Source organism: Aptenodytes patagonicus, chromosome 15, assembly GCF_965638725.1.
Source record: "Aptenodytes patagonicus chromosome 15, bAptPat1.pri.cur, whole genome shotgun sequence".
Lineage (NCBI taxonomy): Eukaryota > Metazoa > Chordata > Aves > Sphenisciformes > Spheniscidae > Aptenodytes > Aptenodytes patagonicus.
Window position 1 is genome coordinate 6,804,920 of NC_134963.1, and position 27,259 is coordinate 6,832,178.

Here is a 27,259-nt window from a genome sequence, read left to right on the forward strand (position 1 = left end):
ACTAGTTTGAGCTCTGTTCCCCAGTCTGAATTACCACATGGTCACACAAGCACTTTGGGTAGCCCAGGAGCAGAGGCAGCAACAGGCAGGAGCTGGCACAGGAGCAAGCAGCAATGCTGCCTTATGCCTGCTTACAGCCCTTATGACACCATGATCTACACAAAGCCAGGTTTAAGTAACAAAACGCAGTCAAACTTTAAACACATATTTATGGGCAACTGCTGATAAAGCCAAGTGAATCATGTAATTATGCCCCTTCCTTATTTTGAACACCATGAATATCCATTTCTTGTTTGTACTTCTGTCCTCTCACCAACTCAAGCTCAAATTATGGGTACATGGTGGTATTCTGCTTATCCGCAATGCCAGGAGTGAAGCATTTACTTGCAACACGTGATGGGGCTCTCCAGAATACGATCAGGTAGTTCAGCCTGTCTCCTCAGGTTTCTCGCTTCCCCCATTATGTTCATACACAACCAAGAGCAGGAGCAGATGAAAGCTGAGGCATGAAAAGCATGTGCCTAAGGCCTTGGCTTTCAGAATCCCAAGGTAATATCAGAATCCAATGTTTTCTGGATGGGGGGGATGCATTTCTCACTATAGGCCTACAAAGGAGAGCTTTAAACTATGAAGCAAGGATAACTGACAGGATTACAGCAGTGTTTGTGGTTCGACTGTACAGCTGGCCTGTAGCAGAGGCAGGAGAACAGATGACATCTGGAAGGAGACGCCTGGTCCCACACCTGCCCGTGGGCTGACCAAGTCTCCACTAGCCTGTGCTGATTCCATGTGAGGCTCCCACGTAACCGGGCTCGTGCTTGTTCACCCCTCCAGCCTTTTGGCTCCGTAATCCAGATGGGAGAAAAAAATAACTTGTGACATCCCCCAAGGACAATCCACCAGTCACACCACGGTGAAATGTCATTCACAGCAAATTAAATCATGACATAGATCATCCTAGTCCTCTCATCTGCAACGCATACTAGCACTCTTGATATTTGCATTAGCCTATCTGGGCTGCAGCAGGTCACCAAGTGTAACCCACATCAAACCTCACTCCTCAGCCAGCCCTGCCATGGGAGAGCATGTTCCAGTCTGCTGCTTACAACAGCAACACAATTGACAAATGAGCTCTAATTACGAGGCCTGCGTTAGGAGTGAAGACACACATGCCAAGAAGATCTCGGAATGATTTCCAAATGCTAGGTAAACTTTGCCGAGCTGGCATTTAAAAAAATTGGATAGGATATGATATAAAATAGCAAATTGGGAATCAGTGGGGGGAAAACAACACAGTAAAATAAACTTTTCTGATTATAATTGCTCTCCAAAAATCTCATCTTGTACAAGAGCAGCTAACCATCCAAAGAAATATTTAATACACAGAAAGAACTATTAAGAGAGCATTTTCCAGCTCAATTCTTTCAGCTTGTCTACACTAGAGAACACTAAATTACGACAAATAGAGAGCAACCCTTGTGTGAACAGCGTATATCTGACTAACCTGGTACAGTTTACATCAGCTTAGAAAACCAAATAAGCAGCACTGACCCTGGTCATGCCTGTATTGGCATAACTGTGTCCATACTTCAGCTTTGCGCGATATAATTCAGTAATAAATAACATCTTTAATTAAACTGCTGAATAAGCCTTAGTGAAAACTGCATGAAAACAGACAGTACCTTCTATTCTGAACTGTTGCTTTGATCGCACCTCACCTGAAGTCATATGTAAGTCTCATCAATATCATAATCTTCTCCACAGAAACCAATTATGTTGTCACAAACTGAGACAATAACCTCAAGCGAAGAATAAACAGCAGGAGCAGATGAGTGCCAAAGAACCAGATTTTATTCTCATGCAAATATCCTTAAATAGTAAAACCGAGATGGGAGGAGGAAGACTATGACCCCTGCGCTGTACTCACTTGCTCCTGAGCATCTCTAGTACCAAGAGATTTCAGCTGCTGCTACCAGCGCTAAACAGGATCCGTGTTTTCATATTAGACACTGGAGTTTATGATTCTGTGATTCTCAATATGAGGTGAAATAAAAAGTTTTTTAATGTGGCATAAATGCACCTTTGATTTAACCTTCCCTTGCAACTTTTCATGCATCTTTATAGAATATGATATTTAGCTGATATTAGAAAAAATATTTACATGGAAACAATTGGAAAAACCACCTCAAACTGGTTTATATACAAGTCCTTGGGAAAAAAAGATCTTGTGATTGGAGCTGCTGCTGCTTTCTGCAGGCCAGCACATATGTTTTTGAAAAGGAAACCCACTGAGATGTTTACGAATCACGATTCTTGACCTGTATCAGGATAAGAGAGTTACCCAATACCTTTCTAAGGTTCATTGTTTTGGTGTAAGCATCCATTCACATGAAATATGATCTTAACTGTTGGGCCCGGGCAAATTTCATGACACTTTTCTCAAGAGTTCTAGCCAATATTTCAGTCATATTCTCAACACTAGCAGTGACATTCTGACAGCCTAAATACCTATCTAGTATCATGATCTTACTACTTCCTACTATCTATCTGAACTATGACATAAGAGTAGTCATCAGATGCACTGAGTATGCATCACAATCTCTTTAATGAACAGTCTGATTGATTAACCTTAGAGCAAATAAAGTAACTCAAGATGAAATAATATATTGATGGCTCCCTCCATGTAATGCCTACTGCACATACTTTCCCTAACCAGTATCCAACACAGGAGAGGCAAAGGCAGCAAGGGTTGTACGACTATCTCTTGAAGGATGACAACCGTGGACTATTACGGTGCAATAGAGGAGCAGCACCCAAAACAGCAAGAGCCCAGACAGAACGTGCTGATAGTAACTCATTCACTCCATCTCTCTCATAAGCCTTAAAAACAATACAAACGCCCCAAAAACTCCAACACCCTGTCATCTTAAAAATAAAATAAATAAGACTGCAGATTAGTGAAACATCAAGTTAACCTACCACACAAGAGCACTGCATCTTGGGAACCTACTGATAAATAACTGAGGTCTTCTACCTTCACAGCCTCAGATTTGTGGAAAGAGAGAGGTACCAACAAACTCAACAGTTCATGAGATCTGGATCTATTTGAGGAGAGAATTTACTTTCTACAGGAAGAGCCGTGGCATGACTGGGACTATCCACTGGGAAACGAGGGCAATCCTGCCATGCTTCCTTCTTCCACAGATCCTCATGCTACAGAGTGTTTCCACAGCACAGCTTGTGTCTCCAAGAGCCATGTTCTGTCAGTAAATGGAAAAACCAGTGAAATAGGCTCCTAAGAACATAAGAAGTGACTGTCACGCTGTGGAGGAACATGCAAATAGATGTGGCTGCTAGCTGAAGGAGTGGATTAACCAGAACATGTAACCTGCTTCCCTGTAAGTGGCTCAGTGCACTCTGACACACAGCACAGAATGCTCTACAACAGTCAGTTGCGACCAACATGTAGGCAGCAGCTTTAAAATCTAGAGACCAAACCCAAACATTTAGAGGCAAACAAATGGTAAGCACAGGAAAAGCTGAAGTACAGTTTGCCACATGAGAGCTCAGGTGCTCTGCTGTCACCTACAAACCTGACTTGGATTTGTAGGGAAACATCCAGGACATAAACCACCAAACCACGCTAGACTAAGTCTCAAAGCTGCTTCGCTTTTATCAGAATTTATCCATATCTTTCGTTGTATTTGTTAATTATCAAAAAGGAGAGCACTTCTGTACCTCTTCTATCTGGTCTACTAGTGCCTACACAAAAGTCATAAAGTTGAAACAAGACCTCATTTATATTCTCAGCAGACTTTAATTTCAATGTGCTACGGAACTAAAAGGAAGCCATCTTCTCAGGGACAGAACATACAATTCAATTTTGTTCTGAAAAGTGCACGCAGGATTAATGTCCATAATTGCACAGCACGTACTGTGGAATGACAAACGCCTTCCACATTGCTCTGCCAATGTGCTTCGATCCAGAAACAAAACTATTAAATCTCAGATACGTAACTCAAAGCTTGAATGGTTTTAATGTCGGGGTGGGGGAGAGCACAAGGATGCTGGAACACTTAAACCAGGTTCAAACCTTAGCTTTTTATTTGGTTTTGCTGGCCAACTCAGTAATGAATGTAGTCATGCTCCCGGTGATAAAATTTGAGACCTGTCAATTCATTTCACATACGCTATCTAAGAAAAAGGTCTTAAGGCTAAAGCAGTTTTCATCAGCACTTTTACTGTCATGAAATAAAGAGAAAGCTGCTATCTTGAAAAATGGCAGTCAAGACGCAGTTGGGAAAAATTCATGTTACTGAATATTCATGCATATGGTAGAAGAATGACAATGGGGAAGAATACATAAATCTTCTCGTACGATACTTGGAGCACAACAGTTTGAAAAGAGATGTCTATTCATTTTTTCCAATCCGTTCAAATTTCTACTCAGAGTCAAAATGGCTCTAATTTACCTGTTTGATGTATTAATCACATAAAGGCATTGGTCAGATTCCAAAGCAAGTGGCTGAGAGTTGATAAGAAGGGAAAATATTAAGTCAAAGATGGAAGATTAAGAAGGTGCTCATTCAAGTCCTTGCTATTTATAATTACTCCCTGAAGGGACACAATATTTCAAGTACAGCCTCTTGAGGTGAGAAATAATCTGTCAAGTCATCAGGCAAAGCTTTTAGAAAAATACTGAGGCAATACGAAGTGAAGCTCTTTGGGCATGTTATGTATGATACACATACACCAAACCCTGAAACTCCCCTGGCCTGCTTGGAGTTACCGCAGAAATGAATTTGTCTTGAGGACTAAAGTTTGTAAGAGACTGAAGCAGTGCTCAGAAAAATAAACAAGTCAGGCAAGGAGCTGCCTTCCTCAGCAGCACTACCCTGGGAAAGCAGATGCTTGACAGAAACTCCCAGTAGCTTCAGCAGCTCTTACTCCTTTGCACAGTACCCAAAGAAGTCTTCAGTTCTGGTGCATCAGTTTTTTTCCTGCTCCCAAGTGTAGTTAGCAGGGAAAGAACTTAGTTTCGTATGCGTACAGCTACTGTGGGAAGTCCCCTAAAAAAAAAAAAAAAAAAATCCCCCAAACCTCAACTATGTGGTTTTGTTTCTTAATAGACTTGTCAGGAGCCAGAACTGGGATATCTTTCTGAATAAATTTCAGCTTTCTCCTACCACATGGCATCTACTATCCTACAGTGTAAAAGAACAGAAATTATTCAGAATAATTTAAATCACTTATTCCAATCACAATTTAAATCAATAAAGAAAAAAACAAATTTAAATTTATTTTAATCCTAATTTTCTTTTGTACTTAAGTTATTTTCTGGAAGAGAAATTAATTATTAGCATCTGGTAACTACCAAGAAATGTCTGATTTGCAGTAGATTATGAACTTTATAATCAGGACTTTTTATCAACAAAAAGTATTCACAATACACACATATTTGTATATGCAAATCTTCTTGCAGACTATTGGTATTTAAAATTGCTGTTGACACCAAGCAGAGGTCAAGCAGTGCTGTGTGAGATCTCTTCAAACACCTTTAAGCTGGCGCCTGGCAAGGACAAAATGTGACAGTTTAAATCCCCTTTTTGCTGCTGCGCCACTTGGAATGACTGATGTAAAACTTAGTTGAATCTCAACCAGAAAAATACATCGTACAACAATTGACACAATTCTTTTGCTGTCTTTCTGCCTTTTTTTCCCCCCCTTCCCAGTTATTTTCCTACACTAGGACGGCTCAATTTTTACTTTAATTCTTAAGTGCTTGTTTTTAATTGTCAGTATTTGCTTTCTAATACATTTGTATCCCCACAGGAAGTACCCTGAATAGATGTCCAAGGACTGGTCTGTCTTGGGGAATTTGGCAGAGTTTTCCCACTGCTACTATGAGGAATGTTGCTTTCCTGGTGGTAGCCCCCGGGCAGGCTCCTGAAACTGATGCTGTTTTGATGTTGTGCCATTTATACGTGCTCAGATCTGTTTCAGACACCACTCTGGTTAAAACACTAATTGCTGTAACTAGTACCTCACTGCTCTTGCTTCTATGGGTGGAGCTGGCCTACCGATAGCTATGGTAGGAATTCTTAGTAAGCAAGCAAGTAAAAACTGGAAGTATTTATTCAAAGGTTTTCAGGAATGTTCTTTGTCCACCTAGCACCTCTCCCCCTGAATTTAAAGAAACCTGACGTAAAACAATGCTCAACACTTCTGAAAGATCACATTGGTTTCAAGTTGAAGTTTATCAAAACACTTGAATTTATTATTTTACCCCCTAATTTCTGCATACAATCAAAGTTATTGTGTCCACTGATTCTTAGTCCGTTTACTTACTATTTCTTAAGTTTGATCCGATGCATAATGTTGCATATATGTTCATAAAATTGGAACCATACATAAAGGAGCTCTGTCATTAAAAACTGGTCGATCATCTTCCCTTCCCAGCATTTTTAATGTGAAATACCATGAAAAGGGAAAAAGGTCGCTTGCTGGAAAATGGCAGCAGACACGTGAATGTGCCCAAGGACCTCTATGGGCTCCAGATCTAGAGATGGTGACTAATACTACTGCCTTTTATTATTTAAAATACAAGTTATTTTTAAGAATCTAACACCCTTTTCACCACAGTTGTCTACTGTTTTTCTTGTGTGCTGTTTAGTTCAGCCTATGAACAACGATCAGAAATCTTATTTCCAGCCTAAATCTATTTATGGTATGTTTATACTCACTTGTTCTCATGTCAACATTGTCCATTGGCTTAAATAACTCTTCTCCTCCCCTGGTGCTTACACTCCCTGAAGTACTTACACAACAATCATCTCCCCCTTCAACTTTGTTGTGCCACGCTGAACAAGACATGTTCTTCTAGTCTCCGCTCTTAAACATCACATCTTGAACACTATCTGTGGTTGTGGAGTCCCATATCCACCCTCATCTCAAAACTACCTATGGTGGAGCTAGAATAGAGTGAGAAAAATGATCAAACATATGGTATGGTTTGCGTACCAGAAAAGATTGAACTTACTAGTGTTTTTCAGCTTGGGAGTAAATGGGGGGGAAAAAAAAAAAAAAGACTAAGAAGCAGTAACAGGGACATAAAAAAAAAAAAATCATTGACAACACAGAGAAGGTGAACAGAGACCTCATTCAAATTTCTCAGAATGCATGATACAGAGGGCATGAAGTATATTTATGATATTAAGGGACAGGTCTGAAACAACATAAGGAAGTACTTATCTACACAGAGCTTTATTAAACTGTGGGGGACACTGCCACAGGATGCTATGGAGATCAAAAAGATCAACAGGTTCCACAAATTATTAGGTAAATTCACACAGGGGAAAAAAAAAAATTCTACTAGGGGACACTAAACACAAAAGATGAAGATACAATCTTCTAGCTTAACCTGGAAGATAAGCAACGGAAAGATCGCTGTGTATCTGCTTTGTTCTTACAACTCTTAATAGCTGTGACTGGCCACCATCAGAAACAGGACACGCGGTCTGATGGAGTATGACTAGCTCAACCTTTCCTCAACCATACTGATCAGCCTTTTGCTCTGCCTCTCGCATATTAGTTCTTAAGAGTTAATCCTTCTTTTTCAGATACATCCATGTATCTGTAGAATTTTGCAAAAAGATTTCTAGTAAAAATAATGGGGTAAAAAAATAAACTGCTGTAAGACAGAACTCACTAATGACTGGAATCAGATGCTGCCCACGGTAACAGGAAAGTAGAGTCAAAACCCCAGAAGGTCCCTTTCAACCCTGTGCCCACCCACCACCACCACCCAAGCCAAAAAACAACAGCAAAAAAAACAGCCTGAGAGATGTCTTTTTTGGGGTTTTTTTTGGTTTTTTTTTTTTTAACGATCACTTTTTCTTCCTGGTTCTCATGCACTGATACATAGCTATGAACATTATTTGCATTGCCAATTGCAGGGAAGGCTGTTTTTTAAAAAAAACATAATCCAATTAAAATTTCAGTTTGTGGCCTTACTAATTAATAGTACTCATTTAAATAAGAATATTACCATTTCCTTATACTTCTCAAGTATCTTCTCTTAAAATGAACAGGTAAAGCGTATGAACGGGCATCAGATAAACAGCCACATATTGCAGCATTGTTAACCAGCTACTGAAAATTACAGCTTCATCTCCTGCTCACAGCCAGACCTATATATATTTGGACACTTGCTATCATTACAAATGCAGTGGCTTTAGGCTTGTGCCAGGTAAGAGAGATGAGAATCTGACTCACAGTCTGCATTTCTAACTCTTCACAGAACAAGAGAGTCCAAACATATTTTAGTTCTTTATAGCTGCTCTTCATAGACAACTAAAGATCTTTATCACAATAAAAACAGAAGGCACTGCCATAGAGTGTAATTACATGCTACTATAGTTGACTGTTGCCTTCCAGAAATAGGAAATGGTTTGAAAAATGCATGGTTTCTGCTTGGGCCATACTCCGAGTTCCTTAAATAAAATGCTACACCTGATCCCTGTGCAGATAAAATGGCAACTCTGGTATTGCAGGGCTGAGCAAGTCTTGAGAGTGGGCTTCAAGATTTTGTTTGACGGTAGTCAGCTTTCTGCACCAGTGATTAGCAACGTGTCGCCACAGTGGAAAATCAGGTTTAGGCCCTGCTCTTTCCACACCAGCCAGAAGTTGATGTCCCAGGGATGGGGAAGGAGTTAGTTTGTTAGGATTATTTCTCACTCCTCTTTAGTCACTTAAGAACCCAAAATTTCAAGGCAGCATGCCCTATGGAGATCTTCCTTTCGGACAGCAGACTACCATTGCAAAAAAACTCCACAGATAACACTCAGCACCGCACCAAGCGAGGACAACTTACTGTTGCACAAACCCCCAGCAAAGGAACGGGGATGGGGTTTACATATTCACAGCTGCATCTGTGCTCGGCAGCCAGCTGGGAAAAATATGCTGTCTAGTCTGAAGGTACGTAAACTGTCAGTCAGCTATCAGGACACGTAGGTTTCAAATATCCACTTGGTCCCACATTCCTGATTCCTTGAAGGGGCCTAAATTAGGATTGTTGTACATATCCTAGGATCCCTGGCAAAGTCAAACATTTTGGTAAATGAATCATTATCAGACAGGGACTTCTTTTGAAAATGGACTGTTTTCTCTTACTCTATAGCGAAAAGAAAAAGGTAGGTTCTTGCTTCTTCTGAAAGAGCATTTGCCAAAAAAAAAAGCGCCTACTGGAGTGTAATTATTGTGCTAAGTAATTATCAATAAATTATATAAAGTACAAAAGACTCAAAAAAGCTCCATAAAGATGAGTAAATACGATCTGGAAGAGGTGCCTATGAATCACACACCATTTCTCTATTACCATAAAATAATAATGGTTCATACATTTTACTACGAAACTTTCTGCTGAAGATGTCACAGATCTTTATAAACATTAATTTCACCTCACAACCTCCCAGGACGGCAAGGACCATCTCCATTAATATGGAAAAGCTCAGGAAGCAGAAAAGTGCCATTTACCTCATGCAACACAAGGAGGCTGCAGCAGAGCTGGGAACAGAACACAGACCCTTGCCTCCCATTTTGTACGCTAACCACAAGATCATCAAATGTCACCTATTTATTTTGTCTCCTCACAAAAACATTTTTGATCATTACTTCTGTTTCTTTTCTCAGTGAGTAATTTTTTTTGAGAGTGAGCTGCAGTAAAACTGACAGCCCCAAATGCCTTTAGAAAAGGCAGACAGGAGCGATGCAGCACAATGAGACCACAACATATGGATGGGTCTTCCGTGCACTTAGTCAAATGTCTTGCCCATGACACCTCATTCACTGTGAACTCTGATTTAAGGTGAGTGAACATGTTTCTTCCTTAAACCCCAGAATTTCAGAGTCTTCAAGCAACCGCTTTGCGGTACAGAACTGTGCATACTGTTGGCACGTCACATTAACACATAAAAGAAACTGTGACTCAATTTTAAAGGGAAATATTATTTGCTGCTTCGAAAATCATTCAGATTATTAAAGACATGTTCTTTCAAAAGCAAGTCAACACAACTAAGCCTGCCGCTCCACAACTTGGGTTATTCACACAGTTTAAGTCATTCCCTGTCCAGGGATCTTTTACTTTAGTAAGAGTTCTCTCCCTCCGCTCTACATTTTCCCCGCTCCATCCCATTTCAGTACTTGCCTCCCTCCTCATCCTGCTCTCTTGCCATTTCTAGTCTCTTCCCCTCCTTTCTTTACAGTAATTTCCATTTTCTTTGAAATGTTTTGGCATTTAATGTTGGCTTTATTCTTCCTTCTCCATCTGCTGCTCTTGTCTTTCTAAATCTCTTCTAGAGCCTTCTCTTGGGAGAAAGCAAGAGCCACATTTTCCATTTATTGCCTCTTCTTTCTGGATTCCAGTTCACTTCTTTTTCTTTAAGGACTTGGAATCAGACAATCTTCCTGTCCCTGACAGCTGACATACCAGCTACAATGTCTTCCTACAGCATGGTACCAGCTATTGTGGGGCTGGTATCATATCTGCCTCTCCCTTTGAACACAAGTATCTCAGGAAAGGCACTATTAAATATTTCGCATTTCTCCTAAATACTACAAGAGCAATACTACAGAAAGCAAAATTACTGTTAGGTTTTACTCTCCTGCCTTGTGCTCAACATTCGTGGAATCTTCTGGCCGTGGAGACTTGCTCCACCAGCTACAATCCAATTTTAAAGGGAGTTTCCCCCCTCCCTAAGGGTTTTCTTCTCTGTAAAATCTTCTATTTCATTATCAGGACTTACAGGGAACAAAGGAGAAATAACCGAGCTTAACTACTAACACTGCCTTTATACAAATCTCCCCTATATTGTCTTTCCAACATATTTTAATTTGGGACTCAAAGGCTCAACTCTAAGACGTGTCTTCCTAGCCTGTTCACTTGGCCTCTGTTCCCAGACAAGGGAAATAGCTGTAACATGTAAGATGACATGGACATTTGCCAATTAGAAGCACAACAAACTCCTTTTGGGAAACATTCAGCCATATCTGCATGTGTACCTTTTAACTAAGACATAATACAAACTGATCACAGATTAAGCAAAGTAAATATGAAGAGAATGGTGAAAGGATTTCTTCTGTTATAAATTTTTGTTTATTTCCAAACTTCAATCTAAAGCCTGACTTCCTGTGAAAGTTTTCCTTGTATTTGTTATTAGCCAATGTGTTTAATTGTTTTTTTATTGTACCTCAGCACTGGGAACGATGCCTTCTAAAATTTTTTGCTTTCAGAAAGGCTAAAGGAAAATAAGCACCAGAAAGTTTAAAAAACCCCAAAACCTTGCAGCCAGCAAGATGGATTTTGCAAAGGGGGATAAGATTTAAGTCACAAAAAATACAAATCTTTTACAGTTACATTGCCGATATACAGAAATAAAATATAAGAAATGAACCATTTATCAAGGATTCCAAAATAAAACGAACAAGAACATTAACAAATGCCAAAGCTTCTACAAGCTTCAAAACATTAAGATCCTCACTTCTACCGCAAGCTCAAAAGATACAGCACGAGAGTCAGTTGTTTCTTAGTTTTGTTTTATATGTTTTCACACACCAGTTTCCCTCTGGTCACAGAGATTTTGCTTTATTCGATACCTAGAATACACCTGACTGATGAATGAACAGCCACTCTCAAAGCAGTGGAGAATCTGACACCTATTCCTCTCAAGGTTTTCCACTGTTTTTAAACAAATAAATGTTTTAAGCACAAAGCATATTCCCATGGATTTATTACAATCTAAAAGGGCAATATGTATTTAACAAGATATAACTTATCTGAAATGTGCTCAGCTAAAACCCAAAAAGAAACCAAGAAGGAACATAATATGCTCATTCTGCCCCACTCTCCTCTGGCAGTTTGATGCTTCTGGTCTCCTACTTCCCATTTGAAAACAGCAAATTCTCATGGCTACAAGCAATTATATGCAAAGCCATGACAGCTGCACCAGCACAAAAAGTGAGAACAGGGAAAATAATTCACTCAGTTAATTATTTGAAAGTTATTTACAATGATAACAACAACAGATTTTCACATAGAAGCCTGATTTAAGCTGACCGACCCTTTCAGCATTTCTAAAGAAATTATGTATTATAAAACTAATTCAGTGAAAAATGAAAGTAAAAATAGAAGCAATGAGACATCTTCTAAATAAGCAAAGCTGCTTTTACAGCATGCTGAATAACTGGAGTGTGGTAAACATACCACTGTTATAAATAACATCCAGCCTTTTGACATTATTCTTTAGTTAATTATTTCAAATTTTTTTAGAAACATTAATGAAGCAAGCCTCACGGTTCTCCTGCAAAGTAAAGAGAATTACTCCCATATATAGGAGGAAAAAATGAAGATACAGGGATAGAAAACAACCCTCCAAAGTTACAGTGACACACTCGTACAGAGAATTCAAGACGTCTCATAGTATAAGAGAAAAAGCATCCTGTCATCCAGATGAGAGCAAGTGACCAGTTTGTAGGATTTACACATTATTTAATTTTACACAAAATGTTGCATCAACATTTTCAAATTTAACCATGACTAGTAAATGACCAAGACATGTCAAAGTTTTATACTGATAAGTAAGGCCCAAACAAATTCTTTTTAAATGGAAACTAACAATTTCTCCCTGCTGAGGCACTTTTATGTTCTGCTTCAACACCTAATCATAAAACCATTAAAAATAACGTTTCATGTTAAAAATGCTAGCAGCTGCCGAAGTATCATATACAGCACTTTGTCAGATTATAGATAAATAAACACGAAGACCTAGCACAACAATGATTAATAAGTAATTGTGTCTCATTACCTTTGTGGTCTTCTTGGGCCAGCTGACCACAGGGACACCCGAAATGGCAAGATTTTGGTCATCATCAGCATGTTCCTTCAGTATGTTCTGTTGCAAATGAAAAGGCCTTTATTAACCAGAGAAATATTTCTCCAACTTAACAGTGCAGAGACTTAACGGAAGACAATACTCCACTCTGATGAAAGACAGAGTGACAAGATCTCTGCTGACTTGTTACATCTCTGCAAGTTACTTTTGCTTCCAAATTTCCAATTCACACTGAAACTCTCACACCTATCATTAAGATCCAAGATGTGAAGTTTCGTGCAAAAGAGCAAAAATCAGCCATGAATCACCTCAAATATTACAGACTTCTTTAAAATTGGTGTGTCCAAAAAGACTGGTGTTTTTCCACTGCTATCAGTCTAATACCAGTATCGCCTCTCCTTTTAAACTCCAGCTCACTAAATCCCAAACGACCCCCACCAGTCACCACAACCAACACCTTCTCTCCTAATCAAGTCTACAAAGGACCCTAGAAGCCCCTAGGCTCTGCCACCATTATTTCTGCAGTCACAGGGCATCAAGCGTGCAGTTTAGAGCAATCCTCAGATGCCTGAACATTCAGGTAAGTCAAGATAAGGAAGTGTGCATTGTAACTTTTCATCTTTATGCACATGGCAATTCAAGAGCACCATCATTTCCACTGGCCTTCCTTCCACACTGATGGGCAGGCCAGAGCTGCTGTAATCTAGTTCACGTTATGTGATCAGGTAAGGCATTCAGGTTCCTGAGTATTCACTAGGAAAGGATCTGACTCTGGATAGTATGGTATTAAGGAAAAAGATTGGTCTCCCCTCCCTTCCACTCCTACCAAATCCTTTTGCTTTGAGGCACTGTCCTAGAAATCTCATGAGTGGGTTGCACTGGCTTACACAGCTTCTACCGCTGTGAATCACTCCCATGACCGTGTAACTCAACACAGAGGTGGGGATGAACTCTTTCTAAGCGTACTCAATCGTGCAGTTGGGAATAGCCCATGCTTGCTTCCCTTGACTCTCTACGCACATACTAACCCAGCTACAAAGCTCTTAATTTGGAGTTCAGGTAGCTGAAAAAGACAATAAATGAAAACAAAAAACAAGTCCAAAGGAGGATTCTGCTGTACTGCTGAAAACTGAAGCCCAAATAAGCACTAACAGGTTAAGGGGAAAAAAATGCTCCAATAAAACAAACAAGAACTGCAGGTTGGAAATTACCTCATAATAGAATTTAGGAGATAACCCCAGACAATGAAGTTCAACAGTGTTGCTCCCAAGTATACCGACTTCTTGAAAAAAGCTTAATTAGACAACAATAGGCACCAGGCTCTCTCAGTCCCCAGTGTAGAGCTTTAATAATTAGAAATTTCACACACTCTACAAAAAGAGCTTAAAATACAGTAATTGTTTTAATAAGAAGCGCACTTGGAATTCATCTGTAATCATCCAACTAAAGCTGGGAGTACGATGCCATGTTCCAGGCCCCAAGGGCCCAAGCAGGCAGACTAGCATCTAAACTAGGGTTTGCACGAGTGTCCCTGGGGCTGGCTTTCTCTCCCTGGAGCTCAGGCAACCTGCCGGATGCAGCTCAATTCCCCAGTCTGTGCTTAAATGAGAGATGCTTTACTAATAGACACCACAGCACCAGCACAGTGCTGCTTCTTCAGATACGATCACACCAGTAAGGTTGTTCTTGATACTGGTTAGTCCAAAAGCAGCGCCAATGACCAAAATAAGCAACACCAGTACAAGCCGAGTTTCATCAGCCCGGCACTATGGCTGCACTCAGGAGCTTGCACAGGCACAGGCACAGCCTGGCTGGTTAGGGAGTAAAACCCAGCTTGCCCCAGCCTGACTCTGATGTGGAGCCTGTAGCGTACCTTCAGCTGAATAGAGTGAAACAGCTAACAACTTGTACATACAGACTAGTCATTGGCAAATTAACTCTTGGCTGAGCTGAGGTTTAGTGAGCACCTCTTTTCTCATGTCCTTTTTATTTTGAGAGCGCGATCACTGCATTAACTGAACTGTGACCACATTCTGAAAGTTAGTTTTCAATCCTAAAAATGGAGAAGTCTTTTGTATTCTCATAGCAAAGCCAAAATTCTCCAGAACAAGGCGGCAGCTTGAGAGCCATATAAACAAAGGACAAATTAATCCCTCTTTACTTTGCTACTCTTAGATTTGAAAGCTTGTAAGACAGAAAACCTTAACATTTCCACTAATGACTGTCAGAGACTCCGAGTTCAATAGAAAGCAGAGTATATTCCAAGAACTTGGCAGGATAATGAAGGTTTCTTGTTATCATACGTATCACGTGAAAATATTACCCAAGAAGAAATGTAAAACTGTGGCAGTTTATCATCTCAGCCAGCTGAAAACAATGGATGTCTGAGCAGCAGAACCATAACCAAGCCACATTTGGGCTGACTAGTGTCAAATGTCAGCACACAACAGGCTGGAGGAGGCAGACTTTTGTTCACCTGGTTAAAAAAAAAAAAAAAAAAAGAAGATAAAGAAAAGCCATGGGGCTCCATTTAGACAAACAACGTGATGCTCATCCAGCACAAGGCTGCCTGATTCATTACACTTGAAGGCTGTGGTGACAACAGCGGGTATGAAGGAAAGAAACTGATTAAGTATGTAAGAATTCAGCTTAGCCATTAATTTCAAAAGCACAGCAAGGAATGACTCCCCTGAAATGCGTTCAGTAGAGGGAGTTTTTTTCCTGTCATCAGAACGAGAAGGGGGTAAGATTTCTTGGCAAGAAAAAGTAAGAACATATTTCAGTAGATATCATCTGTCTTGCACAAGAATCTTCTCCTGCTGCCAAGGAGTTGTGGATATTTGACAAACTCTTTTCTTCAAACTGAGTTTCTTCTACCCTAATGGACTTCCACAGTCCCTTCTGAAGAAGGGCAGCATTTTTGCTTTGAAGTGGGGAAGATCTGTGGCATTACTACGAGGCAGATCTCACAATCCTCTTCCCCAACAGCAGCAAAGGAATTACCATCCTGCTGGTAACACAACAGAAGTGTTGTGTGCTGAAATCAGAGGCTGCATACAGACAAGTATCACTGGCAGAGTGTTTAATGTGGGATGCAGACTGTCACAATCAAAGGTCTGCTCAGCTTTACCAGTCCTGTGATGTGGGATGCACACTACACCAAGGAGTAAGATGGTTACCTCTCTATTCTCTTCTTCATGCATGAGTCCACCCCAATTGGATCTTTAGTAGACTGATGTACTATTTGGTAGCTAAATATGAAGCGAAGAAACCACACGATGAAACTCTTCCAATCCCCAAGGCCACCATCTAAGTAAAATTACTTCTCAGTGATTTTTTTCCTCCTTCTCTTCCTCATCAGTGTAGGTACTTTTCTAACAGTTCAGCTGCTACTTAATTTTTAAATTGGGAGCCGAAGTTGTTGCACTGTTTCATATTTCATTTGAGGGCATGTATATATGGAAAACAAGGTATGACTACAGGCTGCATGTGCCTCCAACAGTAACACCAACAGCAAGGATGTGGAGGCAACTTGCTGCAGTGTCTTCTGGCTGCTCACCCTGCCAACAGCTACACTGCCAAGCCTTCTGTCCTTCTGCAACTTGGGTCAGCTGAGCACTCTCAGGGAGGGTATGTTTATCTGTACAACAATTTCCCCTCGCATTTGCTGCACATACAGCTCACAGAGCCCAGCCGCAGACATTTGGATACAGAGAGTATTGCATCTCCTTGGCCAATTGTTCAGATGCCATCTGCTACGGAGTGAACACTGCTGTCAGTAATCGCTGTTTGGAGGCCTCCGAGAAGCTCCTTTGGTGGTGAACACAGTGATACAGTGCCCATACAGCAGAGCTGCAGCCGACAAGAATTTAATTCCTTGTTTGAGCTGAGGGAAGAACTGACCCGCTCCCCAAGTGAGGCCCATGTTATGCTCTGCAAATAAGCCTTCCTTGTGCTGCTGCACTCCATCAATCATGGTGATAAATGGGTTCTCAATCTGCAGAGGCATTAGCTTGGCACTTCTGGATTGCTGTGTCCCGACTAGATAGTCACAGTTAGTTAGGAACTTAGATGATGTGTAAGGAATTTACACAGGCTTAGTTTAGTTTTCAGTCTCCCTTCTCATAAGGAAAATAAATTACTTTACTTCAAAGAGTCTCACCTACTTGACATTAAATAGCTGTATATAGCTGCAGTTGTATTTACCACTAAGAGCAGTAACCCAGTCGCCCATCCTTTACTGTATTCTTGCTCAGATGGGAAAGCCTGGATTCTCTGCAAGTTACCCAAATTTGTTCTGTGAAACTTCACATGACTAAATAAAATGGTTTCCTTTCTCCAGTTTTAACTACCGTATCCTGTTTTCCGAAAACATTAATTATCTTACTGAAGCAAAAAGACAGACTTGAATGTGATACAGAAAAGTTCCTGAGTGTATTTCATTAAGAAATAAAACAGCTACAATAAACATGGATTTATTTTCTTCAGGAAGAAACTTGTTAAAGACTTTCCAAGCAGAGCAAGAGCTTTCAGACTTTCTGTCAGAGCATGTTCTTGCTATGCATTTGTTAAAAATAACTCTCAAATGGGTGCACTAAAAGGGTATATTTTATAGGCTGTATTATTAATACATCACATGCCCAAAAGTCAGGTTGCCCATGAAATAAACCTTGTGAATATAGCCGAATACAGTCACAGCACGTATGATCTGCACAGCTGCTTCTGCAGGATTTCTGCCTCCATTCAGTCACACAGATGACTGGTGCTCTGGATATTCATCAGGGTGAGGTAAAGGCAAAGAAGCCTGGCTTCTGCTCTCTGTACTGCTAATGCTATCAGCAAAATCCCCACATTATTTTCTGTACAAGTTGGAAAACTAGTAGCAAAGTAAGAGGGAATATGATTTAGTGGTCAAGAAGATAAATACCATTCTGGAAAAAATGAACTGTATTTCTTCTTCTACCATTATGCCTCTATGTGACATAGGGCAAATTTTTTAAATCAGGTTTCCACAGGCACTCATGAATTGTATGTTCCTACTCTTCCTCACACCTGGCTTGGGATCTGGGTGCTAAAGATCAGAACTTCTGCTCTGCAGAAATGTTAAGCAATTACAGTTTCAATACCATTAAAATTATCTTTTGCATGTATCATTCTTAAATAATGCTAACTTTTCTGATAATCACATCCCTGGCACGTAAAACCAGTATCTAAAGCTATGGTCACTTCTGTCTTAATGTCTTTGCACCTTAGTTCCCTACCTGTGAACCAGAGATAACAACAACTCATCAATTACCACTTTGTGAAGCACATGACTACGGTAGTGATGAGTATCACTGGGATCCCCAACAGAACATTCATATCACTGTGTGCAGCTAAGGGCCTGAACAGTATGATGTACCTAACACACACTGAGGAGCAATGACGGAACAAAATACTGAACAGCTGCATTCTGCACATCAAGCAACACAGGAGTCCTGCAAGGACTCTTATGCTAGATATATGCTCAAGGGGCTGAAATCAGTCACTTGGCAACCTTTCCAGCAGCATGCTCGATCCTTTGAAGGTAGAAGCCCTAAACATGCACTGATACACTTGTTTCTGATTTTTTTTTTAAAGCCAACAAACTGAATAAACTAAACTTCATGCTTTGGTATGACATGGGTTACAAGAAGACAGGATGTTTTGGCTCCACTGCACTGTTCTCTACCACGTCAACGAACACAGCAGCAGAAAGGAGTAACGGGTTGTTGCACCCAGGGTCCCAACAATAGATGGGAATGGGACACACCTTGTCAGTGGCTGCCTCAGACAATTTGCTGATGAGCAAAAGGAAGGCCTGTGTTGGGAGTCCTAGGCTCCACTCCTGACTTGAGAGGAAGCATACTCAAGCAACCACTGATATGAGTGCAACTCCCCCTAACTGCCCCAATTCCTTTGGAGCACCTCGCAAGTGGATTATGCAACCGCAGGGAGAGTTACGGAGGAAGCAGACTATATGGGGTTTAATTCATCTACTATGCTGTATTGACTCCCATTGAGTCAATAGAGACTCCCAACTCTGAAAATTGAGGGCTGCCTTATATATGGGCCAATATTGTAAAAAAGATGGGTAAGAAAGTTCTTTAACAGTTCTTTAGACGCTGTTCAAGAAAATGTTTGAGTTCACATCCTTTTAAAAGGTCTTACTCTGACTAATCAGTCACAGGCTCGCCAAACATACAGAGGTGATTCCAGAGAAAACAATTCTGCAGCATGCATGATGTTTAGATGTGGTCATGGGTTCTTTAACCAGCAGGGAACCATAAATATCCAGATGTTGGGCTACATCCTGATGGTTACAGTGTGTGCTGGCAAGGAGAGAAAGTTTAGAAGCAGGCACTTATCAAAGGAGATGGAACATCAAGACTACAACCCTGCAAGATGCACAAAATAAACTAGCTGATGCCCACTTAATACCAGTTAAAGCACAGTATCACCAAAAAGGGCATGACTTGGGCCTTTTTCTTAAATGTCCGTGTGCAGTTCTCCATCTCTGTAGCTAGTGAATCCACTGCCCTGAAGAAGAAGAAAGCATATACTCCTACACGGTGCTTTAAACCAGATTCACATATGGTATCTTGCCGTGTTCCAGTAAGATGTCTCTCAGTGCATTGGAGTATGTCATCAAAAGAGCATGCATGATCATATTCTGAACATCTGCACCATTTATTACGTGTTGTACCCCTTTCTGGGATTTCAAGAAGGGGCAGTTTATTTTTAAGGAAACTTGGTCTGTGCATCAAGCTTGGAAAAGTAACGCTACCATTCTTTCTCCTTCACCACAAATTCAACTCCTGGTCTTGAAGCTTCATTTTGATTTCTGATTCGAAGACGACTGATCACAAAGCAAGACAGTGAATATACAGCCACGACTTTGGGCATGTGCGTCCACTTTCATACACAAAGTGGCCCATTTTGCAAGAAGAGACTTTCTGAGCTCTTGTGGTTTACCAAAATGAGTGCCGTGTATCACACTTCCAGGCTCCAAGATTGTGGAGTATGGTTCCACCGCACACTGCATATGTTCAGCCTTCTTTAACTGGCTTTGAAGCCTTTTCTAAGCAGCTGTTACACTACTTGCACTAAAAAAGTACAGGCTCCCCTTTTACCATATAAACACGTATTTTTCCCCTCAGATTGTGGCTTACGCAGCTCTTGTGTATAGAACATACATAGCTGACAAAACATACTGTACACAGAAACAGCACAAAACTAGCAGTCCAAACACAAGACCACAAATCAATACTCATAGTTCCAAATCAGGCCAAATTGCCACGGTACTGGACCTGTGGAGGACAGGCTAACAATTTTAGCCTTATTTGACAAGTCCCAGCAAAATTACAAGAGTATACTGCTCTCAGCTTTGTTTAAAAAAAATAATTAATATGCCTATTTTATCCAATGTGAAAACAAGACACAGAAAAGCTAACCAAGTAGTCCAAAGGGATACCATGGATCAGAGGCAGGGCTGGGACTAGAAGCAGCAAGACCATGCTAGTCTTCAGGAGAAATTTATCCCTAAGTCAGATGGGGTACCACTTCGAGTATACTAAAAATCTAGAGAGATGTTTTATTACTAGTGAGCATTCACTCCACACACCATCTCCAAAAACAGTATATTGTACCAGTGGAGAATAATTATCAACCTATAGAGGGCAATGGAGGAAAAGAAAATGAAAAAGGTGAAAGAAAAAAAAAAGCAACTGAAAACGTTAGACGATGTATCTTCTGAATTACAATCAAATATTTACATTTTGTGTCAGTTAATCAGATATACTCCAGAAAAACACTAGACCAAAAAGGGCAGATTAAGACTATAAATATAAGCAGACTTTTTGAGGTATAATATTTACACATGGGACATAACAAGTGCTGAACTATGAGAGGATCTAAACTTTTGGCCACTGCTCTGACAGTCAGAAAGGACTGCATCAATTAAATCAGACTGCAAACAGCCATCTCCCCAGAGCAGAGATGGCTTTTGTTAGAGGCGTAATTTCCCTCTGTGGCGTAGCAGGCTGATATGAGCTGGTCACTACACACAAGCTGCCATCCCTCTGCTGCACAACTTTGCTTTCTGATCTCCTGCTGTCTTCTATGCCCACAGAATACAGCTATCACACCCACCTTCATGTCCTCTAGGAGAGCCTGCGGATCTTCGATACCTTCTGGAACACACTTCTTGTTCTCTGGGAGAGATTCAAGCTTTTCCACCAGGGCTTTTAAACCCTTCAGTTCAAATTCTGTGAGGTGAGTCCATTTGGTTGAAACTTCTGTAGCTGGAGACCCCGTTGGTGTTTTGGGATAGTCCGTGGGGGTCGTTGATTTTACGCTGTCATCTGACTCATTAGACAAAGTTCTTTTTAGGTATCTCATTACTGTGGCTTTTTGTTTTCTTCCTGCACCCTCCTTCCCTTCTGAGTGTGTGCTGTTGGGTGAGGAGGAGCCATCCACCAAGGATTTGGAGTTCTTATCCAAGCTGTCATCCTTCTCCTCCCGGATATGGGCATCACAAGATTCTTCATCCATGTCTAACCACGAATCTGATGAATAGCTGTCTGTGCTGCGTTTTCTTTTTGCATCTGAAAGTTAGAAAAAGAATGCTGAAATTTTACCCGATATAATTCATAGCTTAAACACTTCTCTACCACTGGGGCTAGGCGCTGCCTATTTAAAAGGGCACTGGATAATGCCTAGTAAGTATGTGACAGGAATGGGCTCTATTCAGCTGGTTTTTAATTTGGGGGGGGGGGGGGGGTTGTTTGTTTGTTTGTTTTAATGCTGGTTTTCATTAACATCTACTCAGTTCAAATGACTGGGAAACATTCAGGGAAAAATTATGCTTTCTTCAAAGCTTCAGTCCTCTATGCCTTCAATTAAGAGTAGGCAGACCTCTTAAGTCACACACAATTAATTTTCCCACAAATCCGAAAGAGACCAGATTCGGCAGCCTTTCAGCTTTAAGAGGAGAGTTAGCACAGAAAGAGGAGGGCAAAAATGGTGGGAGAAAGCACGTTAAAATGCTGTACATCACCATTCTTCCAGGAACTCTGCACAGCACAAAATCAACTTCTCAATACTTTTCCTTTTTACAAGCAACTGTTGGTAAAACAAGAACCCCTACTTGTTACTGCATGAATACTCATTGCTCTTCTGAGACAGAGGATTACAATTATGCTTATTTTACAGACAAGAAGCCTAAACACACTGAGAAATGCAAGGACTGTCATGGAGTTACATAATACTGTTTTTCTCAATGCCATCCCTGATACATCCTTAGGTACTTCTCAGGAAAATTTAAAGGCAAGTTTCTGAGTCTAAACTATTAATCTTAGTTTTATACTAAGTTTCCCCCTAAAAATCCCAACTGTTACCCAACTCCATGCAATCAAGCAGTGAAAGCAATGTAGGAAAACAGTGGCCAATGTTCCCTAAAGCACACATCTTTTCTTATTTATTAGACACAATTTCCTTTACTGAGTGAACAACATTGAATGCAGGCTAGCAACAGCACGAATTTCTGTGGAAAATACAGTTAACACTGGCAACACCCAGTTAAGTCAATGTGAATTTTAATAGTGGCTGAAATGGGTATGAGATCAAGCTGCAAACAAAAACACTCTGCAAAGGAAACAGAAGTCATACAGAAAAAGTGAGCGAACAATTAATGAAAAGTTCCTTTCACAGCTTTCATACTTTGCAATGCAGTAGCTTTGGATTAGGACAATGTGAATCATGCTTAAGGAAGGATTAAATGGACATTAAAGAAAAAGCTCAGCATCCGGTTGTTTAACAGTGAGATTGAAAACAAACGCTGAAGCCCAGTTCCAAGCTGGCAAATTCATCCTTATCACAGAGAAGCTCTTTGTCTCTTGCGTACTCTATACCATCTTCTCGCAAAATGTACGTGTTACTTGTCAGCTGGGTAACAAAGATGAAACAGGCAGTGGCAGAGTAGCTGTCTGAGGGCAGCTAGCCTAGCTGCTTAGCTTTGCAGTTTCAAATAAAAACTCTATAAGGCCAGGTGCACCTCTGTGCGTTAGTGCCCAAGAGATATGAGTTGGCCACTTTATACTTCTCAGGGCAAATGTGCTGTTGCTAGTGTCTGCAAAAATCAAGCATCTCTGTCCAGTCTACTCCTTCAGTCACGTTTGCATTTCTCCTCAGAACCAAGATGGCCATAAAATTACTCCTGAAAGTAATTAAGCTGAAATGCCTGTGAAAAGATGGCATTTGCAAAAAATACTAGCTACCAGCAAGGCTGGTCACAGCCAAATCCAGCTCCATCCACAGTGCAGGCTAACTTCCTCCCTGCATCCCTCCAAAAAAGCTTCACCATGAAGTAGTACAGTTTATTTTGTGTGCTGAGGTGGTGGCATGCAACACTCCAGAGCAGCTCCTCCTCTCTGGTCTGTGCTAATACACCCCCATGCTTCTCAGAAAAATAAACAGGATTAGAAAATATCTTAACCAGAACATTTAAAAACCACTAGGTTATCCAACTTCTATTTAACACTGTTTTTTCCTTTGTCCACACAGTAGCTAGCACACTTACCCACCTCAAAGGGCTATATAATCGGCTTATGGCATTCTCCCATTTTACAGCTGAGGAAACAGATGCTTGGGAGAAAGCACGATTTGCTCATTGTCACACATCAAATCTAGGGCAAAACCAGGAATCAGAATCCAGGCTCTTGGATCCAGGGCTGGAGCCCCTTCTCTAAGCCACACTGCCTTGGTGAGCTATTTTACAATTGACTGAAGCACAAAAGCCCAGCCTAGATGGGAGAAGATGCCAGTGACAGAAGAAGGTGAAAGCAGATACACATCCCTATGCTACCAGTACAGCGTCATTAACAGAAATTGGTATAAATCCGTATGAAGAAAATTATGTTTCTGCCTTCCTACGCTGTGGCTCTGCTGAACAGGAACTAATGGCTGTAACTGGGGCAAATCACAAGCGTAGATAAGGCCTAAAGAAAGAGAGGGAGATCACGTTATGGAGGTGTGAATAATTGACTCCAAGTAATGCTCTGGTGCTAAGAGAAAACAGCCTTCAAGAGACATCTCCACTTTTTGTCTCTTGCTCTAATCTAGGGAAACAAAAGGCAAGAGAGGAGTGGAACACCACAGCATACTGGGGGCCTATTCCCATCAGAAGCAAGCACGGGGGAGGGGGGGGGGGGGGGGGGGCGGGCAGCAATTCCATTCTGCCAGCTGCCACCGCTTCCCTGCCACCAGCTGTCTGCACAAGACAGGCCCTGCTGTGCCAGCTACACCTGGGTATGGACAGACAAAAAATAATCTAAATCTAACCTCAAAATGAACCATCATCAAGCAAGTGCCCTGTGGCCTGCTCTCAAGCCATCATCTCATGATGCCTTGCCTAACTTTACCTTTGGGGGCAGGGCTTGCTATTAACCTGAAGCGTATCAGTCTGTTCTGGAGCGCTAGGGGATTACAGTACTGTTGTACCATCAGATTAAGAGTGGACTGCTTTCAAAAGACAACAACTGTCTGCTACTGCTGCTAATTTAAAAAAAAAAAGCTAAGGGAATCAATAATGGACGGACAACTTCAATGTGAGAAGGGTTCAATTTTGTGTTTTCAAGTGTTTTGTTGTAATGCAACATGCCATGATTTTTATTATTCATTTTAATGAAAACAGCATCTGATGCGAGTTACTATGCTGTGAGCTGAGGCCCTACATAAGCATAATCTGCATTTGCTTTGTCAAGAAGTGCATTTTAAGCACTGTATTACCAGGGTTCCACTGACATGGAGGTTTTTTGGTTTATAAAGTCTCTCCATGGAAAAGAGCTCCTGCTAAGTGCAACTGTGGTTTCTTCTTCTGAGTCAATGCACCAGCCAATGCCAGGTTAGAACTCCAGTTTCAGAGTGGTTATGCAGTCTGGGCTCCCACATGACTTAGTGCAAAGAGACCCTCACCCCTCTCCATCTCAAAGCAAATAAAACCAGCTTATACAAACCAGTCAGTGATACAACTCAGTGAAGAGGAGGAGCAGCTCAGGCTTGACCACAGGACAGAGAGCTAGAAATACCTTTTTTATTATAGCAATTCACTTCCCTGTGGTTCTAGGCAAATCACTTACCTTTCCCCACAGTTATCCACTCGTACAAGAAGGATAATTATATACAGTTTCTTTCCTTGCTGAAAAGCAACTTGCTGTATTACAGAACTTAAAAGAAAGGGAGGGGGGTGAAGTATAATTATGAAATCTTTCTAAACTCTTTAGAACAGTCCAGTGTGTAATATCTACCTTGACATTCCCAGCTCCAAACCCTGACACTGTGACTTGGGAGCAGCAGTTGCTCTTGGTCTGCCAAAGACAGCAATGACATTTTCATTAGCAGAAAAAAACCTGAGCATACTGGAAATGTATCACTGCGTGGCTCCTTCACCATGCCAGAAGGCATATTTTCTTCATCCATCAGGCTTAACGTACAGTTAGAGCCATCCTGTTAAAATTTTAGCAATGGGAATCTTAAAAGCTGCAGGCTACAGAGAAAGCGCATTTTTGATAGCCCAGTATCTTCTCCCAATTACTCTTTGTCAGCTCACTCTCAAGATCCATACCTCACTGCAGGTCAATTGTGGTTGAAAATATCCAGTACAGACTCATTCATGGTAAGAGTGAAAATAATGAAGACATATCCATCCTAAAACAGCGCATGTTCAAATCTAGTAGGAAACCCAAATAGGATCCCTTTCTGATTTCAGCTGGCAGGACAAGTGTCATTGTTGAGAGGGACAAGGAAAAGAAAAAAAGAGAGAGAAAGAGAGATTGCGTGCTTTTACAGCAGCCTGTGATTGCTGTCATGTCATCACTCCCCTGAGCGTTTGCCCTTCTGTGGAAGAGATCTGTAAAAGAACAGTCTCACACACTAACTAGGAGGCAACTGCCTGAAAACTCATTCTGGGCCTGAAGAATGGGAAAGGAAACCACAGTCATCATCTTATAACTCATTCAGAAGGGCAGACATTTTTATTTAGGGAGTGGGAAAACCCAAGGTTTTAGCCTTGCCTACACCGAGGTGTTGTTTTTTTTTTTTTCCCTGTCTGAAGTTTTGTGAGTCAAGACATTTAGAAAACAGAAATACAAAGAACAATATAAGTTGCTATACTAGCATACAACTATTGGGACAGAGATATCTCAACACAATCACAGCAATACATTTTCATGAGTAGGCAATGTCTTAAAAGAGTCACTCTGAATTTAGTAACCTTCATGTCAAAGCAAATAAATACTATGTAATGAGAACATATTATGAAAAGTCTAAAGATATCCTTAAAACACAATTTGCTGATGAACTCAGTTTTCTGTGTCCTCTGTCCTGTATCACCATAGTAATCTCCTTTTTTTCCCATGCAGGAGAACAGAATGTCTACCAATTCTATGAAAACTACCACTTTGTGAATCCCAGAGACCATGGGCAGCATTCTGCGCTCTCTCTGCTTGATGTCCTCCTCAACTAATAATCAACTGTTGCTTCTTAGCTTCTGAGATCCAGTAAGACCACTGTATCAGAAGGTATATAAGAAAAGAAAGCAGCACAACTCAAGGGTGAAAAATAGCAAGTTCTAGCACCCAAAAGGAGAGGTAGAAAGTAGACATTTAAAACAAATTATGTCAAGGAAATTATTTAAAAATAGGGGAAACATTAAGATTATTCAAGAGAAATTTCTGAAAACGAATACAAGGATGTGCAGATTTTTTTCTTAAACCAAGAAGGACAGAAGACAAATCTATTGAGGGGTCTACAGAGAAGTTAAGTACTTTGTTTCATTAATCTTTAAGAAGAATAATGGGAAATACTTCGTCAAGGGATACTCTCTCATGGGAAATCAAGAAATTGCCTGCAGATAGAGAAGTCTCTAAGGAAGAGACAATTTAAGGACCTTAGCAGTTCTGAAGAAAAGCTTAAAAACAAAGCGGTGGGGTTTTGGAACACTGACCTCATTTGGATCTCCTATCCCACAGTAGGTGAAGGATATTAAGATATAGACACCACAGAACAAACAAGTGTAATTCAAGGATTACAGTCCGTATTTGAGTCAAGAGGCTGGACACTGAGACCAGTTAAAAGAAAAGACAAGCAAGTATTTGAAACAGTATTACTCACGCAGAACAAAGCAGCGAAGCTTTGTGAAGGTAAATAATGTACCTTTACTCCTTTGAATTTAAGAAATGCCAAAGTGAAAGATCCAGTAGATATAGTAGACCTGGGCTTTTGAACCACAATCCCCAGTTAAATAATTATTTTAAGGTTAATATTCTGCCAAGAAATAAAAAGCAAGTTTCTGACAA

The 27,259-nt window shown here is 40.7% G+C and overlaps 1 protein-coding gene across 13 annotated transcripts in view; it reads right to left on the reverse strand.

The window, feature by feature from the left end:
- KDM2B (lysine demethylase 2B) overlaps positions 1-27,259 on the reverse strand; it is a 129,993-nt gene that overhangs the window by 28,086 nt on the left and 74,648 nt on the right. For all 13 annotated transcript variants that reach the window (XM_076353068.1, XM_076353067.1, XM_076353072.1 and 10 more), the window contains 2 exons: positions 21,057-21,511; positions 12,861-12,947 (listed from right to left, as the gene is read on the reverse strand). In XM_076353068.1, coding sequence (XP_076209183.1) covers positions 12,861-12,947; positions 21,057-21,511 — 542 coding nt within the window. The remainder of the gene's footprint in view (positions 1-12,860; positions 12,948-21,056; positions 21,512-27,259) is intronic.